We start from the raw sequence: 20521 nt of genomic DNA on the forward strand, positions 1-20521 counted from the left end.
TGATTGACTAACTATCATTAAAAGTATGAATTACTTACATTGATCTCCATGAAAGAAGAGAGAGAAAATTGAAAAATAATGTTTTTTTTTTTTAAAAAAAAAAAAAAAAAGGAGAGAGAAAATGATATTAGTGAAAGACAATAGAGAAAATAAAATTGGTAAAAGAGGAGAGAGAAAATGAAGCAAATGAAGTTTGTAATATTATACTTGTTTGAATGTGAAAATAGTATAGTGCACCCGGGTGCACCATGCGCATGGTGCACCCGGAAAGAACATTAGGTATATTTTACAGAATATGGGGAAAAAAAAGAACATACTAGCGTTGGAAAAAGAACATGCTAGTGTTTGAAAAAGAACATGCATACTAGTGTTTGAAAAAGAACATCTTGTGTTTGATAAAAGAACATGTTTGTGTTTGACAAACATACATACGTAGTATATATGTTTGATAACATGTTTTTCAATGATACAAAATATGTTCTTTTTGATTCGTATGTTCTTTAAATTTGGCTCGTATTTTTTAATTTTTTTTTTTTTGGGAAAGATGGCTCCTATGTTCTTTGAGGTAATAAGTTCTTTAACGTATGTTCTTTAACGTATATTCTTTAACTTATGTTCTTTGACGTATATTCTTTAACTTATGTTCTTTGACGTATGTTCTTTAACGTATGTTCTTTTTTTTTTTGACACGAACGTATAATTAACTTATGTTCTTTTATGTTATTTTAAACTTTGAAATTTGAAATTAAATTTTAAAATGAAATGTTGAATTATTTTTAGTTGAAAATAATTTAGAGAGGGAAAAATAAAATTATCATGGAAAGTTAAATTTTTGGAGAGAGAAAAAACTATTTTTGAGAAATTGAAATCTTTGGTAGAGAATTTTTACGTTAATGTGTTATTTTTCATGAAATTTAATAAAGTTTTTATCATGTTCTTTGTGTAATGTCTTTATGTTCTTTAGTAATGCATGTTCTTTGTTAAAAACAAACATGTTCTTTTTCAAGAAACTAAATGTTCTTTTTCGTACACCTAATGTTCTTTCCGCCTTTTTTTTTTTAACCGGGTGCACCATGCGCATGGTACACCCGGGTGCACCAACCATACATTAGTTTGAATGCACAGTAAAGAAGGAAAGGAAATAAATAAATAAATAAAAAGTAAAAAACAAAAACATGCAAAAGGTGCTAGTTCATAAAACGATGTAGTATAAAAAGGGGTGTAGGAAAAGCTATATAAACTAGAGTCTAGGGAAAAATTTGTAATGGTGTAATACCTAAACTAAATTGATTGGAAATAAACCGAACAGGCCTTAAAATAAGAGTTACTTTCGGCCCATTTTAATTTCTAAGCCCAATTGCTAATAAAACACTCAACCCCTCGTCAAACAAAACCTTGAAACTCTCAGCCTCCTAACCTTTCATTCTATTTCTTACGCCACCCTCATCCTTCCTCTAACCCTCTTTTACAGTACATTCTTTCTCTCTCTTTAATCTCCTAGCTCTTAATTCTCTATCAAGTAAAGGTTGACAGATCTCCTTAGAGTCGATATTTTAAGAGATAATTCTTATTTTGTGAAGCATAATTCAAGAATTGCAAAGACAAGTTGTAATTTATGGCTGAAGACGATGTTTACAAGGTAAGTTCCAGATCTGGATATAACTTTATGTTGTCTTGATTATTTGAATCAATAATTAGCGGAATTTTGGAATCGGGATTAAATCTGAATAAGAATGGACGGATTTCGATCGTTAATGGTATGGTGTTTGTTTGTGTGTTACAGAAGGATGATGAAGAATTCAAGGCTGAAACTTTGTTATACTTGAAGGAACACCATCACTACAAGGATCCATGTTATGCTTTAGTATTGGCTGGATCTGCTGGCTGTCTTACTGAATTGTTTGAATTAGAAGAGACTGCTTACCTTGCCGAATACGACTCTCTCTCAAAACAAATTTCTAAGCAAATTGAAATTAATGACAAGGATCAATTTGCATCTTTCATAGTTCAAAATTATTACAAACTTAAGGCTTTCCCTGCATCCGAAGTGTTGGAGCGCCTTTGCGAAAAGTGTGCTACTGCTTGTGTTACTGCATTTCTTGATTCTCAACTCCACATTTATGTTGATTTAAATGAAAAATATAAGGGTATATGCCTGCCATTGGAACTCGCTGCTCATGGGTTGTCTTATAGCCTTACTCACCTTCTTTTATGCCGCGGAGCTATCGCCAAAGACGTAGTGCTCAAGAAAGCACTTTTCGCATTTAGGTAAAACTAGCATTTTTATATAGTTTATAATTATGAGTTTGAATATCAATTATAAATTAAAGGTAAATTTAACGCATGCAAATTTGTTATATAATTCAATAAGAATGCCAAGGAATATAGTTAATTAACAAAATGAGTATATTTTATAAGCATACTATGTTTTATCCTGATATTGAATGCATAAATATTAACGAAAATCACAAGTCTTTTCATAACTTTTTCGAAGCATTCGCACTATATTTTCAAATACTATGTTACCTGCTAACTTTAAATGCAGTTTATATATTTGTCTAAATAATAGCTAAATTGGGTGTACAATAATTATAGTATAAAGAAAGCCTAAAGTGATGAATAAAAGTAACCTAATACAAATAAAAATTATATACACTTTACTAGTAAAGAATCACATTTTAAAGGACTAAAAATCAATTATTAGTGATTGAATGTAATTAAATTACCTTTATAAAACTTTTCTTGTTGTATATTTATATAAAAATTGTAGTATTATGTTTAAAGTTACCCCAAAAAAGACAAACTTATACTGCTTAATGCACACTCTTATTGGTGTAAACCGGGTGTATACAAAAGTTTTTCTAGATAAATATTATCTCTCTAACTAATTTAAATCTTTTTATAAGCATTTGATTTATTATTACACAATTTTATTTTTTTTTGTTTTGTATACATTCACCCACCGACCCATCTCCTTATTTATACGTAGTATAATGATTCATGTTTGCTACTGTATATTATCAATGATATACATTTTTTGGTATATATTAGGCGAACTGGTTGTAAAACCATACATTGGATAAATTTAAATCTTGAATTATAGAAAGCATTATTATATAATGAAAAAATAGGAAATAGTTAGATTCTAGCTATACATAAAATTGCTTAAGTGAAGGTAAAAAAAAGAGGTTTTGGAGGGAAAAGGTTGGTGTCTATTTTGATATTATGTTATTGATTTTATTATGTAAATTAGAAAGTAAATATTCTATTTAACAATATTATAATGTATAGAAATAGAACAATATAATATTATGGGTAATGCTATATGTAGCCCTAAGGGCTATATATAAGCATTAAATACACTCTTGAAAATTGTATAAAATTAGGAATTCATGACAAAAACATGCGTAAATCAGTGTAATTAGTGTTTATATTTTCATGATTTCCTAACTTTTTACGATTTTCTAGTGTAAATTTAATGCTTATATGTAGCCCTAAGGGCTATGTATAGCATTTTCCTAATATTATTGCACGTATTTTTTATTTTATTATATCTAGTAAACCACATTCTTCAATCCTAATTTTAAGTAATACATTTTGATCCTATCTTTTCCTGCCTAAAGTCTAATTTAACATTTATTCTACCTATTAAGACTGATTTTTGCTTCATTTTTTTTTTGTTATGTATAAAAAAGAAAGGGTTTTTTTCTATATAGTAAACCTTTAACTTTCGTTTTCTACGAAGTGCCCCCTTTTTTGAGAAATCCAAAAATACATTTAGTTAAAACACAAATTCGAGACATTTCTTAAAACGCAAAAAGAGGCGTTTACGTGTTTTTTTTTCAAAATTTGAGCTTAATTTGGACCCTTAAGGGCCAAAATAGACCCAAAACTTTTAATGGAACAATTTCTAACACACTATTCGATTAAACAATACTACCTTTGTTAAGTTTTAGTTGCAACTTTGAAGTGCAACACAGATCCCTAGTTAAAATTTCTTAATGGTAATAATGAGATAAAACTATAAAAGGGTATGTGATTAAAGAGGAGAGATATAAAATCAACTTGATTTATTAGCCACCTAAGGCACTCACCACACCAGGCCACCACCACCTAAACCCCCGTAAACCCAGACCACCCACCACCACCAAAACCCCCCTAAACCCACCACCTTGATCACCACCATCGAAACCCCCCTATACTGATTGACACCATCGAAACTTAACTACCGATCGATCGAAACCGCCGAAACCGCCACCACCTAAACCTAGACCAATACCGACACCATCGAAACCACCCCCGAACCCACGAAAATCACCCAATCCACCCACGAACCCACGAAATTACCCAAACCACCCACAAACCCACCGACAAGCACCAAATTCACCCACAAACCCACTAAAAATCACCGACACCACCCACAAACCCATGATAATCACATCCATGAAACCCACAATAACTACTACGTGTTGCTTCCCTTCTTGCCGCAAAACCACCATACCCACGACGACAATGTTGATGAGATTGAGATGAGAGAGAATGAGCCAAGTTGGTAAGAAAGGAGGTAGAATGTTCACAAACTAGGGTCTTTGAATTGAGTGTTAGGTAGTAAAATGTTTAATTTTTGGTGTGAGTTTGTTAGATTAACATTCAGATTAAGTTTTTAGTGTAATTTATTAATTATCTAAGTGAACGTTTAATTTTCAAATAAGGGTAATATTGACATTGCCAACAAAAAAAGCTTACCAAAAGGGAAATATTTGGGGAAGTTGCAACTAATATTGACATTTCCAACAAAAAAAAAACTTACCAAAAACTTAATGAAGGTAATATTATTAAGAGGAGAGTGGGTCACACTAATGGAATTTGTTAACGGTAAGATATAATGACAAGGTTACCGTATAGAAACTAAAAGTATTTTGGGGTTACATTGTAGAGTTCTAAAAAAGGGAGGCACATCATACAAAATAGAAAGTAAGAGGGTTATTATATATAAAAACCCAAAAAGAGAAGGTCATTGTAAGAGACATTCAATAGGTTATGAATGGCCTATTAAAGTTATTTGTAATCTTTGAGAATTGTGAAACGATTATACTATAATTAACATTTAAGAATTATAATATACATCCTCCGTTATTTTTTAATTGACCTGCTTTGATTTTTACACTATTTACCACCCCTCATTTCACTGTCTTTTGTGAATAATATATAAGGAAAAACATATTCATGTGGGATCTTTTTGAATTCGTTTTAATAAGTAGGAAAATTTGTGAATTATTATCTCAAAAAAGAGAGCCTTTGTGAATTACTACCCTAAAAAAAAGTTGTTAATTACTATTTCTAAAATCGATTAATTCTAGTAACTACTACCTTTTTCCCTATTCAACCTACTTAATATTTTAATGACATAATTTTTTGAAGAAATTTTAATTAGTAGCTTTAAAACCTTAATTAATTATATAAACCCTAGCACTACCTCCGGCAACTCCCCTTAACTACCTCTGGCACCTCACCCTCTTCGAAATTCATCTCCCTCTTGGTCATCCACCACGAAATCTTCCCTCTTGCCGCTCCCTTTGCCCTAACCCTTAAAACCCATCCCCTCCCTTTTCCCACTTCCCCCAAGCCACGTGGAATTTGTTGTGGGGAAACAGAAGAGTGAAGAGTTTCATGGTAGGGGAAGGGGTGGGGGTGGAAATTGTGGTGAGAAGTAGGAGGGAGGTGGTAATCGTGGCGGGGGAACGAGTGGGGATTAGATTGAATTTTGTAGTGGGGGAATGGGAGGGGTGGTTTTTGCAGTGGGGGATGGAAAAGGGAACGAGATTCACGGTGAGGGAGCTGTCGGATGTGGTAAGAAGGCTTGGAGGTGGTGTGGTGGTGCAAGGGTTTATCTAACTAATAAAGGTTTAAAAGCTATTAATTACAATATTAACGGATAATGATGTCATTAAATGATTAAGTAGGCTGATTAGGGAAAAAGGTAGTAGTTATTAGAATTAATTGGTTTAGGGGTAGTAATTCACAACTTTTTTGTTTAGGGGTAGTAATTCACAAAGTCTTTATTTTTAAGGTAATAATTTACAAAATTTCTTAATAAGTATTATCATAATATATGATTTTTATATTTTTATACTTGTGGAGAATTAAAACTTTTACTCCCTCCGTTTTTAAATATTTGCTCTATTTCTTCATGCGCGGAGTTTTAGGAGAAATTGGAGAAAGTAATAAAACATGGAGGTAGTGGAGTGGGTGGAAGAATAAAAAAAATGTATAAAGTAAAAGTAGTGGAGAGAATCGGAGGAAAGATAATATGAAATTAATAAAATATTTTATGTTGGGTCCACTAGGTGAGAGAAATTAATTAAATATTGTAAAAAGCTTTCTAAATAAGGTAATGGATCAAGTATGTAAAAACGGCTGGAAAAGAAAAGTGGAGCAAGTATTTTAAAACGAAGGGAGTAATTGTTAAATTTTGAGGTAAAGTAAAAAAAAAAAAACAGGAAAAAGTATATATTTTTTTACGTAGTATTAAAAATAAAATCAACACTTTTGGTAGGAAATTATGAAGATCATAAATTCTATGTATAGAAGCTTGCTTGTTATGGATAGATTTAAGTTTAAAGTTTTACTATAATAATTGTGCTTAACTATGTAGATAAAAAAATATGGACAATATTCTATATAAGACAAGTGAATGAGAGTGTCATCCTCACATTGATTTACTTGTCTTATAGTATAATACATAAATAGATGGATACTATATTTAACCTATGTTTCTTATTAGTTACAACAAAGGAGTATTATTTGTCATTCGTAAAAAAAAATAAAAAAAAATTGCAAACTAATAAAGGAGGTAGAAATTACTATAGAAAGTTGTTGTAGCTTGTGACCAACTCTTTTTTCTTTCATTGTTACCAGATTTCATGACTATGTTATACGTTGGATCAATCGTCAACAAACATACTACAAATTGATTGAATTATTGGGATCGCCGGAATTGGTGATGATTATTGTCCCTGAATCAATAATACCGACTACTGTACATTTTTATGGCTTTTAAAAACTGATTTATGTTAATTGTTTCGACAGGAAGAACCTCTTAACGTTATCAAATTGTTGGCTTCACGTATTGAACAACTGAAGATATTTGATCTTTGCCTAAGTTATATTGAGTTAGGAGATATCATTAAGCTAGGCGCCTTACTCTTTGTGTCTTGGGATAGGCTGCTGGTTCCGTCTTCTGATCTAGAGAATACCCCAATCGTGCAGTTTATATTGAGGGAGTTGGCACCACAATTAGAGCTTTACATGAATGATGAGGAGAATTTTGTGAATGCATTTAATGTCATTGGAATTTTAAGGCATCAGGTACAACTTCTTAATATTCACCACCTATGGTATTAATTCTTTTTTTATAAATGCAACAGTTTAATTGACACATTTGCACTTTGACCATTAATGTCCGTAATTGTATATTACTAGGTATTATTAAAAAAAAAAGTTAGTATCAAAATAATACATTGTGACTAATCCAACATAAATTGTAGACATGGTTTGACATGGGTGATGATGTCGTTTTGGATTCAAATACTTGTTTTTGGCACATATGTTCCAAGTTTTTGGGTTAGCCAATTTGTAAAAAGTTCCGTAAGTTTGGGGCAAGATAAAGTGTTGAATGGTCCATATTTATACCAGAGTGTGCGACCCATGCACTTAAGGTTATATGATCAGTCAATAGTAATTTAGCGTACAAGTGATTTATGTGGTATGTACTGTATTTGATTTCCCTTTAAAAAAGAGATGTGTACTTCACATCTGTTTAAATTTGCAATTTGAAATTGTTTCAAGTAAATATACACACATATATATATACACACACACACACCACAATGTGTGTGTGTGTGTGTAGGGGAGGGATCCGGTGAGAATAGATCCATATGTGAGAATTCATACTTACTCCCTCCGTATTTTTTTAAGTGTTACATTTTTCAATAGTAATTTAGCGTACAAGTGATTTATGTGGTATGTACTGTATTTGATTTCCCTTTAAAAAAGAGATGTGTACTTCACATCTGTTTAAATTTGCAATTTGAAATTGTTTCAAGTAAATATACACATATATATATACACACACACACACACCACAATGTGTGTGTGTGTGTGTAGGGGAGGGATCCGGTGAGAATAGATCCATATGTGAGAATTCATACTTACTCCCTCCGTATTTTTTTAAGTGTTACATTTTTCATTTCCGGCTATTTTTTATTATATCTTTCTCCTCTCATGATTCCCTCCCAAACCCACTACTTTTTTATTATATCTTTCCTCACATTCATTACTTTTCAATAAAGTATTAACCTCACTATCTTTCTTTTACAATATTTTAATCTTCCAACTATCCCACTTATTATGTTTAAGTCAATTAAATTGCCTAAAACTATGTGACGGTCAAATTGTAACACTTCAAAAAACACGGAGGGAGTATATGAAAATTGATTTAAAATTTAGAACATGTGAATAAAAATTTAGAATATACGAGTTAAAATTTAGAACATGTGACTGAAATTATCTACCTACATTTATTTAGAACATATTAAGGATTATCTACCTACATTTATATACATTTTATTTTGCATATTAAGGATTATCAACCTACATTTTATTTTGCATTTCTCCTTGCTCTAAAGATAATGTTGAAGCATGAAGCGTCACGTGACATTACATATGTGGGACCTTGGGGAGCGAGCAGTGACATTGCAGACTGGTAAAGAGATTTGATTATTATTCTTGTTGAGTTTTTATGTTCTTGGATATATTCATTGCTACTATTTAGTTGCCCTAAATAGTTTGGTTGTTTTAGCTGGTAAAACCCTTTATTTAAGAGAAAATCATGATTGGAAATATGGCATATTATTCAAATATGCTTTGACAAATTTGTCCCCTTTTGTGAGTATCCTGTTTGGTTTTATGCATTTCAGATAACCAATTTGGTTTTATGCCTGGGAGATCTACTATGGAGGCAATCCATTTGATAAGACAAATGATGGAGTTTTATAGGGTAAAGAAGAAAGATCTTCATATGGTCTTTATTGATTTAGAGAAGGCATATGACAAGGTGCCAAGAGAGATACTTTGGTGGGCAATGTTGAAGAAAGGTATCCCACGAAGGTATGTAGACCTAGTTAAGGATATGTATCGGGATGTGTCAACAAATGTGAGGACATGCGGAGGGTTGACAAAAGATTTCCCTATTACAATCGGATTGCATCAAGGGTCTGCATTAAGCCCTTTTCTTTTTGCAACGGTTCTAGATGAATTAACTAGACCAATTCAAGATGAGGTTCCATGGTGTATGCTGTTCGCAGATGATATCGTTTTGGTGGATGAGACTAAGGATGGGGTTAATGTCAAGTTGGAGCAATGGAGGCAAAGGTTGGAATCTAGAGGGTTTAAGCTAAGTCGGAGTAAGACTGAATATTTGGTATGTCGTTTTGGCACTCAGAGGGGGACACGCAATGAAGTGGTGAGTTTGGATGGAAAGGATTTGACCATGAGTGAATGTTTTAAGTACCTAGGGTCGATCATCCAGAAGAATGGTGACATTGATCAAGACGTGACCCACAGGATTAAGTCAGGGTGGCTTAAATGGAGAGCGGCCACGGGAGTGTTATGCGACCGCAGCATTCCCTTAAAGTTGAAGGGAAAATTCTACAGGACTGCCATACGACCAGTGTTGCTCTATGGTACAGAATGTTGGGCTTCTAAGAAAGAGCATATTAAAAAGATGGAGGTTACGGAAATGCGCATGTTAAGGTGGATGTGTGGAAACACTTTAAGAGATAGAATCAGAAATGAGGTTATTCGCAAGAAAGTAGGTGTGGCGGGCATTGTAGATAAACTAAGGGAAAATCGTCTGCGTTGGTTTGGACATGTAAGACGGAGACCCGAGGGTGCACCGGTGCGAAGAGTGGAAGAGTGGGACCATGGAGGGATTAAACGAGGAAGAGGGAGACCAAAGATGACTTGGTTGGAAGGAGTGAGGAAGGATATGAAGTGCATGGATTTACGTGAGGATGAAGTTTTGGATCGTAAGGGATGGAGGAGAAAGATTTATGTTGATGACTACACGGAATAATCAAATTTGGTTCATGTTAGCCGACCCCACTTTTGGGATTAAGGCTTTGATTGATTGATTGATATTGATTGATTGATTGTGAGTATCCTGTTTCTCCCTCTCTTGCTTGAAAGCTGACACTGGATTTGCCGATCTCTTGCAATTAAGCTAAGTAACTTGAGAGCTAATAAGATAAGTTGTGGCTACCTAGCTCAAAGCAGTTGGGTCTTGTCAAACTGTCTAACAGACTAGCATGATGATATCCTCTCATCTAACAAGAAATTGCACTATTCGGCAAACTAAACTGTGTTGAATAATGGTAGAGAATATCACAAGAGCTTTTGTAACCCAAACTAAAGTGTGTGAATGTCTTATCCAAACTTGATGTTTTCTAACATTGATATAACCAGTTATCTAATATTCCCGTATTTTATTTTGACTAGTTAACTAATATTCCTGTGTTTTATTTTGACCGGTTAACTAATATTCAGATTTTACTTAATCTAATTATGACTTACAATGTTAACAATAATTTGCAAAAAAATATCTATATTTTTTAATGATTATTAGAATGATAATATATGCTTATTACTACCCGTATAAAGTACTTATGTATCCCATCCGTCCCTAACTAGCGCAATGTTTTATACAAAATTAACTAACTTTCTCTTTCTTTTTTTTTTTTAATTTAATTTTTTTTTTTATTTTTTTACTTTTTATAAATATCTATTGTTATTGAAAAATAGTATTATTATTAAAATTGAATTAATAACTATATACAATAAGCTAAGTGTTAATACTGATTGGAGCAAAAATAAAACTTAAAAAGAAAAAAATATGAAGTAGAATGATTGTAATTGCCAAATTAAAAGTAAAATATTTCTCCGTTTGTTTCATATCAAATGCAACATTAGAATATTCCTAAAGTTTAAGAATATTAATAGGGTGGGGCCCAAAAGAGGATTTTTTATAATATGAAGTAATATTGTTAGGCGTGAGAAATAATAATGAAGTTATATATGTCGAGTTAGTAGGAAAAAAATAATTAAATATTTGTGAAAGTGGGGTAGTGGGGGAGAGAAATTATAAAATTATGGTGGATCCTTGCCAAAAATATTAGTGTTGCAATTATTATGAAACGACTCGAAGATGAATCAGTGTTGCATTTAAAATTTTAAATCTGAAACAGAGAGAGTGCAGAATATAAATTTATTTTCATCAGGATTTGGCAACAAAAATAAAAGTAAAAATGGCAGGAAAATATATAATAAATTTAAATAACCAATATAACCAGAGGATGACATGTGTCTTCTCTGCTTTTGCCTTTAGTATATAGTTATTGAATCTATTGTTTGAAAACATATTTTACCATCTTATCCCTCTACCCCACTGCAGTTACACTTTTTACCCGACCTCTTTCTTATCCTTTCATTTCGTACACCCACTCACCCCTCTTAGAAATACTCCATGTTATACCTTTTTGTTTGCCCCATTTCCTTTTTGGGGTTTCCCAAAAGATTGCCCCATTTTCCATTTTGGGGTTTTTTAAAAGATTGCCCCATTTTATAGGAACCACAACTTTACTCTCACATAAAATCATTTGGTCCCACCACCTTTGTCTTGTCAACTTCATTTATCAGAAAATTAAAAAAAGTAACACTACCCCATTTTTGCAAACAAAAAAGAGGACAGTGGGTGAAATAGTTTAAGATAAATGGGTAAATAAATAAAAGAGGGAGTATGTGACTTATTTGATATATTATAGAGTTTATACATATTGGTAAAACTCTACATCTGAGCCATAACCCAAATTGAACTCGATCCAAATGACACCTTTACTGCTTTGAGGATGGGAATTTGAATTTTGGAGTGTGTTTCTCTTGGCAATATTGCATTCTACACATTTGACGAACAGCTACTCATCGAAACAAAGAAAAAATCTTTTATTCAATAAACTTAATAGCATTGGCCTTATTGATGAAGGAATTTGAATTTGAGGGATAAACTTTGGTAAATATTACATATTTACATGGTAGTTCTCCTATTCATTGTTGGCTAATAAAGGTAGTTAAGCATTCTAGTCACTCTTTTGATACAAAATATAAATAATTAGGACATAGGCTGTATAAGGGGAGTAATACTGCAATTAAATCTTCAGTTCTGTCATTTAGATTTTGTGTGCTCAAATTGCTGTAGTCTAATTTTAAATTGATCAGCCAATCTGACATAGTGGGTAACTTGTGCACTTTGTTTGTGAATATGATGCTGCATTGTGGATTGGTCAAGTTTGCTTCTCAAGCTCACCTCTGAGTCTGAAGGTATGTACCTTTGTCCACTACCTTTTCCAAACAACCTGTTATAAGTTGTGAGATATGAAACAAAATTTATAAATAATCTCTTATCTAATGCAATAGCTTTTGTTTTGTTAGTGTTGTCAAGGAAGATATTTTCTAAGAAGCAAATGCTTTCTGGATCAACTTCACACTCTTATGTTGGGGTAAAGATTCCAAATTGGCCCATTAAATAGCATGTTTTTTTATTTTTTTTTATTTTTTATTTTTGAAAAAAAAGAAAAATCACTCCCCTATCATCCTGGGTTATGCATTTGGGAATTTAGTTGATTTTCCTCTTTTCTTTGAATTTCACACTTGCTACTTTTGGCTAACCTTTAAAGGACTAGTTAATTTTAACTTCTAGTAAATAAGTTTTTGAAATTCAATTTTGTTTAAGTGGTCTGATGATGTTCTTCCCATCACTCATTCACTGGTCGGTGAAAATAACTTCACCTCAAATGGGATGTTTATGTACTGTACACTAATCTGTTGGGGTTGCAATATCCTTTCAGGTGCAGAAGCCTGCATTTGGTACTGGGTTTCAATTTTCGCTACAAATGTCAGTTCCTCCAACACATACATCTCCTAATCGGCTAGCTATCTACCATGACATCGTCAATCAGAAATCTAATACCACACCGATGAAGTCATCATCGCGTAATGTTTTCACAATAGCAAGAGCTCATGCTCCTCTACTTCGGATTGTCAAGAGGATTATCAAGTAGGTGTGGGAAGTTAACTAAGTTACCAGCAAGCACCTAGAAGGCCTTTCACTGGAATCTCGGCCATCTTAGTCGACTTGCTTACTATGAACTTTCCTTTGTTGTTTGTTTTGATTTTAGTTGTACTGTTGGTATTTTGGTAATGCTGGACTTTTATCCCCCATTAACTTTTGGAATGATGCTCCTTGGACTCCCAAAGGCCTGTTATGTAATTCTTTATCCTGTAGGATTCATGACTCAAAAGGTGTATGTATCATGGGCTTTCATTGGCCATAATTCATCATGCTCCTTCTTGATGAGATAAGTAGATAATGAGGTGAACTGAGATTGAACCTGATTTGGCTCAACTGGAACTCGGGCAAGGCTAAGCTCAAGTCAGTTTGTTAAACTTTTAACTTTGGGCTAATTTGCTGCGATTCTTGGGCTGCTGCTGTTAGAGGTTGTTGCTGGCAGTTTGTGGTTGAATGGCGAGGTAATGGTGGCGGTTTTTTGTTGGGAAATTGCCGGATGCGCTGTTGTTGGGAATTGATACGAGGATGGCAAGGGGTGATTCAATGGGGTTTGTTGCGGGTGTATTGCAGAATGTTGTCTTGGTGGTGCAAATTTGGTTGAGGCAGCGATGTTTGGCAGAGGTGGTGCGCGCAGTTCTGTGGTAGGAGGAGGTTGAGATTGTTGATTCAGGGTGAAGGGAGACACGTGGCTGTTTGGAGGGGAAGCACTGAAGCAGGGAGGTTGTTTTGGTTAGTAGTTTTTTGGTGGGGAATAGGGAGCAGGGGAATGTTGAAGGAGATGCTGCTATTTTGGTGTGGTGGAGGATAGGTGAGGGAGTGGTGACGGGCAGCAAGTAGAAGTTTTGTTGAACTTGATTGACTCGAGTCCCGAGCAACCATTTTATCTTAAAATCCATGACCTGAACACATACACACCAATAAAATCGAGGAGAGAAGTGAGAATGCTAAACTAAAATATAAAATAAACCAAAATAAAATCAAGTGCTAAACTAAATAGATATGAAATAAACAGAGGTGAGAATTTATTTACTAATACTATGAAATTAAATTAAAAACTATTAAAAGATAAAAAATATATTCAAGAGTCTATGTATACCCTAAAAGAGAGAAATTATTAGGGAAGATGGAGAAAGAGAGAGAAACGCAAAAATTAGAGAAATTATTAGAAAACAAACCTAATAACGAGCCTATGTATACCCTAAAAGTGATATACGAGTAAAAGTCACTAATCACCTATCATACTCTCAAAACATGCACGCCATTACCATTTAGGAAAAAAAGCATTCAAGAACACAAATCCAAAAGTTTTATGTCCAAAGCAAGAACAAAATATAAAATTACAAATTTGCCTTGATGGAAACAAAAATCTTTTTTAGAGTTTTCTTTTTTTCAAAATAAAGACATGGAAATGTATATAAAAATGTGCATGGCATATAAGAATTAAAATTCCACTAAACATGATAGAATACCCTACCCCAAGTTTAAATTAGACAACTTGCTCAAACCATAAACCAATGAATCCATGGGAGTGGAAAGAAAGAAATCAATTCAACAAACCAATATATATCCAACAAGTCACCAACTATTAGAGAAAAAGCAAGGAAATAGAATACCGAATATAGGTGGGTGTAAATACCCGCAAATGACCCTATTCAACCTTTTCAAAGCCAATTTCCTCCAATACGATGTCTCTGATGCCATATGCTAAGAAAGCGGAGTGTCACGTGCTTTAACTTCCTTGATGCTTGATCCGATACCAATGCAAAACAGTATAAGAAGTCATGTACCTAGCAAAAGGCACACAAACATTCCCATGAGAGAAAATCTATACTAAAAAGAAAAGAAAATGAAAGTAATAAAACACGTGTTACTTTCCGAGAAAGGCTTGCTTATGGTCTAAGCGTGACCTCTCTAGTAAACAATTTTGCAACAAACGCAAGAGCTTGTCAAATGAAATACTAAACATGTCGTAAGGAAGAAGGTAGGCAAATGACAGGTTGAGAACGTGGAATAAAGATAGTGCACGCAAATGAGGAGAGATGCAAAAAAAAGAAGAATCAAAAGCAAATTCAACATAAGAAGAAGAAGAAGAAGAAGAAGAAGAAGAAGAAGAAGAAGAAGAAGAAGAAGAAGAAGAAGAAGAAGAAAACTAAGGCAAACTCTACTCAAAATGTTTTAAGGTGGCAAAATTGAAGGAATTATGTTTTCGATAAGTGCAATTACTAGATATATCAAGGATCACTATTATGGAGATAATAAGTTCATTCTATGGGGTCGTCAATATCTGGTGCTAGATATGATAATTGATCTTTGGGTTAGTTAAATAGCCCAAAGCCTTATAGAATGGATCCTATGAGTAGGGCTGGCAAATGGATCAGGTCGGGTCGGGTTCGTGTTCGGGTCAACTTTCGGGTCAGTTACCCCCCAACCCGAACCTGATCCATTTAACTTTTCGGGTTGAAAACCCCAACCTGAACCTGATATTTTCGGGTTCGGGTCAACCCGAAAATGACCTTATTTGACCTGCTTTTTTGTTTGGTTTTAAAACAAGATGCTTTAATCTGATTCTTTTCTTCAAATAATAATCTGATTTTTGGTTCAGTGCTTTAATTAGGTTAATCGTATAAATTATATGAAGAAGATCGTATAAATTTGGTAAACCGCATAACTTATATCAACGAAACAACAATAGAAATTAAAAATATAATTTTAAGTGTATCAAACTTGTAATTTAACATGAACAACAACAAAAATATAAAAGCAAAACAATACAATAATGTAAAAAAAAAAAAATCGAAATCAGCAAACTACATTATAAATTGATGAAGGTTGTTGAACACTTGCAACTTGAAACTTGATTTGCGTGAAGGAGAGGAAGACGTTAAGGAAGAACAGTAGAACACTTGAACTTGCAATGGATGTTAGAAATTGATTTCTTGTGAATTGAAGAGAGAGAAAAATGAGAGAAGAATGAAACATGAGACTATGAGAGAGAAAATGGACTTTCTAGTTTCTACCAAGTCCTACGGGTTACGGCTGAGGAGAGGTAGAGGAGTATTTAGGGTTTTAGTTTTTATATGGAGCTATATATGGGCTTGGGCCTTTGGCTGATTTCATTAGGTTCTATAGGAGTTTTTTTTTTTTTACATTACTTATCCAAGTTCAAAAATATTTTCGGGTTACATGGGTCGTTTTCGGGTTAGAATTTTCAACCTTAACCTAACCCATTTAATTTCAGGTCGGGTTCGTGTCAACCCATTTAAGTTTTCGGGTCGAAAATCTCAACCCTAACCCGCTATTTTCAGGTCGGGTTCGTGTCGTGTTTTCGGGTCGGGTCAGTTTTTGACAGCCCTACCTATGAGGTCACACAACAAGGGTATTGAGTTAAACAAGTAAAAGGCCCATTAATGGGCCTCATGAGATTATGACATACCATGTAGAGTGTTGGGCTAGAGTAGTGTGTTTAGGATAAGGGTTTTGGGCTTTTAACATGGGCTCTTATTTAGAGATGAGATCTATAAATAAAATCCATGCATAGGGTTTGTAGCAAGCAGTCATAATTCACACACTGTGAATTTTGACATCAAGGCAACCAATCCCAAAACCCTAAACACTCTCCTCACTCACGGCCCTCTTCTCTCCCCTTCACGTCCGTACGTGCGGTGCCCCTCATGGTGGCTCGTGGTGTTCGTCGTGGTGGTTCATGGTTAGCTCGTGTCTCTCTTCTCCGTTGAAGGTTGATTGAAGCGTTCAGTCACGACTAACTAGCATTAGTGGAGGTTTAACTTGTGCCCGTGGACCAAGTAGAGGAATCACGCTTGGGGTTCTTTATCTCCCTTTGTTCTTGCTCGATCGCACGTGGAATCACGCTTCAAAGGTACAATTATGTGTTCTTTATGTGTTATGCAAAGATCCTTTGGATTAGGTACTGTATGAATATGATTCATGTTTATTTCCGCTGCGTAGTACCTATAAAACCCCACAGTGGTATCAGTTAGCCTATTGCATTTACGCATATTGCCAATAATTCTTTGATAATCCACAATTTTAATTCAATTAAGAGGGAGAATATTTAATTATGGTTCAATTGTTACTTTTAATGTGATTAAACTTTTGGAATAGATTAAATGCGATTTAATTATGCTCAAATAGCCATGAAGAGGACCGAATTAAGCCCTAATATGTTCGAAAATTTCGAGCCCTAGAACCCTAATTTCGAATATTTTCGAAAATCCTAGCCCTAAAATATGATTTTTGTGCTTGATTTTGATTTAATTCGATTTGTTTTATGTTTCATAATTTTAATTGGGTTGATTTATGTATAAAAATGTTTTATGTATGATCATAGATTTAATTTTAAATGTTAGAATTAAATTGGGATTAATTTTATGATGAACCCTAATTTTAAAGTTGAATGTGATTTAATTTTAATCTTATGGACTGATTTATTTTAATTAGGATAAATGTTATTTAAATTAAATTAAAACACAAAAAAAAAAAAAAATAATTTTGGTCGGCAATCGCGGCTGGGTGGCGCAGCCACGACGGCTGCCGACCAGGTGGTGGTCCAAGAGGGAGGTTTAGGGAGGGCGGCGGTCCATGGTGGCTGTGGGCAGCAGCGTGCAACCGTTGCACGGCTGCTGCCGCGGCTGCCACCGCTGGTGCTGCTGCTGCCTTACGCGGCAGTGGCTGCTGCAAAGCAGCCAACCACCGTGGCTAGCCTTGGCTGGCCACGCACGGTGGCCTGCAGCCCAGCAGAAGCAGCTCCACGCTGTTGTCCTTTGAGGCAGTGGCTGCTGTCACGGCAGCCAGCCACCGTGGCTAGCTTCGACTAGCCAACCACGGTGGCCGGCGTTGGTGGTTGCGGTATTTTCACAAAAAAAAAAAAAAATCAGTTTTTGAAAATTTATTTCAAGATAATTATGAATTATTTTGGGATAAAATCAGTTTTATTTTGGATAAGTTAAAATATTTTGAAAATATGATCTTTTATTTTAAAAGATAAAATTGGTTTTATTTGGATAAAATCTTTTATTTTAGGATAAAATCAAATATTCAAAAGTTGTTATATTTGATATTATCCATATTTAAAGTTGTTATTTTGATAATTATCTTAATTAAGGTTGTTAATTTTGGATAAGATTTGTTAGGATATTCTGAGCATATTCCAAAAGGATAATAATTGATTTAAATAATGTGATTATCCCATAATTATTTTTGGATATAATTGATTTAAAATTTTGTGATTAGCTAGTAATTAGGATAGAATTTCCTAACTTTGTTAAGATAATCTTTGAGGATAAATATGATTTATCTTTTAAGATTAAAATAAGATTTGGTTCTATCTCATGACTAATTTAGAATATATGATATTTTATTGATGATCATGAATAATATATGATATTATCTAATTGCTTTAATTAAAATATGAGATATTTAGATACCATGTTTCCTTAATTGTGAACATTCGATGTTGTAGTTTAGGAAAGCATGATGAGTGATTTATTATGTGGCAATTTTATAATATATGAGGTTGTTTATTGCTATATAATGACTAGTATGGCCCAGTAGATTGCTAAATACGATCTGCGCATCGTGATGTATTTTTGTAATCTTAGTACGGTCTACGTACCGATAAAGTATTTTTGTAATTTTATTTTATTTTATTTAAGTAGTAGATAGAATAGAGTAGAATTACAGGTTGAAGTTAATCCAAGAAGCCCATGAAGTAAAGGCCCAAAGGAGCAAGGTGGATGCGATCCATGATGATTCAAGTGGGAGCATTTACTTTATTAGTTTTCTTAGGATTAGGGGCCATGCTATGTCTTATTTAGGCATTCAGTATTTTATGCATGTTAGATTTTATTGATGTTTTGTGATGATGCGCTAGAGTTCACTATATAATCACAACATAATAAATCTAGATCCTAGTAATATTGAGGCAGCTTTTCCAATTAAAAACCCGATGAAACCTTTGACATTTATGATGGGTCATGCCAAAGCTGGGCATCATATTTTTCATTGGGGAGTGGGGGTAGGACAAATTCTACACTTTTAATTGATTATACTAAACAAGGTTACCTAAAGATAAAGTTTAGAACCTTGAAGCTAAGGGTAATAATTAAACATGTGATGATTAATTATTCAACCAAGAATTACAAGAGTTGTAATCAGTAAAGAGTTTACTCACCTTGAAAATGTAATGGTTGATGGCAGGGCCAAAGTCCGGTCAATTATTGCACGAATAAAGGATCTTGGAATAATTTAATTCAATTGGGATCAATTAACATTGAATAAATGCTTTAAAGTTACCAATTTAATTCGCTTTTGGTACTTTAAAATTAATAAACATATTTGAATTTTGCGTTTACTTATAAGTAACATGTCGTTCTAATTTTATTCTTATATATAATCTCCTCGATTGAAAATAAAGTTGAGAAACGTTCTCAAAAAGTTTAAAAGATAATTCATAAACCTATATTCCAATTTTGCTAAGATTGTTCTAAAAGGCAAGTTTTAGAAATTCATGTCACATGTCTAAGGTTGGTTTTATTCAAAATGTTTGATTAAAATACCAACACATCTTCATTTTGAAAAGTATTTCAAGGGATATAATGAGATGAGAGGTACAAACCCTCCAAAAGACAAGTATAAAAGTCCAATAAAATCTCTTATCTTCAATATGATTGAATATAAGAAAGTGATTGGAAATCTCAATGATCAAAAGTTGATCAAATAACAGTATTCTTCATCTACTTTATATAGAGTTTAATGCTTGATTAAACTCAAATATAAATAATGATAGAATAGACTTAGCAGAATCATGAAAAGTGGTTAAAGTAGTTGAGCAAGGTATCATTTTGAACCTAAGAGAAATGTTCTAAGTGGCTCAAAGGGAAAGGTTTAGGAATATATGAGGATTGCATTAAGATGTTATAGGCCAAGAAATGCAAACAAGTTGCTACTTCTCAAACCTAAAACTACTTACATGCTAAAAGTTGTTATGAACAACAAATGTTTCAAATTAAATGGACCAATTCCAATTGATTAGAAACTACCTCATATAATTGGAAGGTAAAAGAATGGAAATGTTCCAATTTAAGAATTATATTATAGAAATTGATTTAGCATATTGCTACTTCTTGGACATATGATGTCTTGTTTAGATCACTCATTGCACAATTTGGTTGAACTAAAGGAAGAAGTTATGGCTAAAGGAGAAATAAATCTACAAGTTTAGAAACAAATGTTGCTACTTCACAAGTAGAATCTACAAGTTTGGAAGCAAAAGTTGCAACTTTACAAGTAGAACCAGTATTTCACCGCCAATAATTGGCTAGA

General features: G+C 33.4%; 1 protein-coding gene across 1 annotated transcript; it reads left to right on the forward strand.

Moving 5' to 3' along the window:
• Nucleotides 1–1615: 1615 nt before the first annotated feature.
• LOC145594241 (uncharacterized) lies at nt 1616–13516 on the forward strand. The gene is made up of 8 exons (XM_081650575.1): nt 1616–1639; nt 1784–2268; nt 6919–7000; nt 7090–7368; nt 8688–8764; nt 12401–12432; nt 12544–12611; nt 12960–13516. The coding sequence occupies exons 1-8, from the start codon at nt 1616–1618 to the stop codon at nt 13170–13172; spliced, it is 1260 nt and encodes a 419-aa protein (XP_081506701.1). The 3' UTR covers nt 13173–13516.
• Nucleotides 13517–20521: the final 7005 nt, after the last annotated feature.

The sequence above is a fragment of the Chenopodium album genome, chromosome 19 (genome assembly GCF_948465745.1).
Source record: "Chenopodium album chromosome 19, dcCheAlbu1.1, whole genome shotgun sequence".
Lineage (NCBI taxonomy): Eukaryota > Viridiplantae > Streptophyta > Magnoliopsida > Caryophyllales > Amaranthaceae > Chenopodium > Chenopodium album.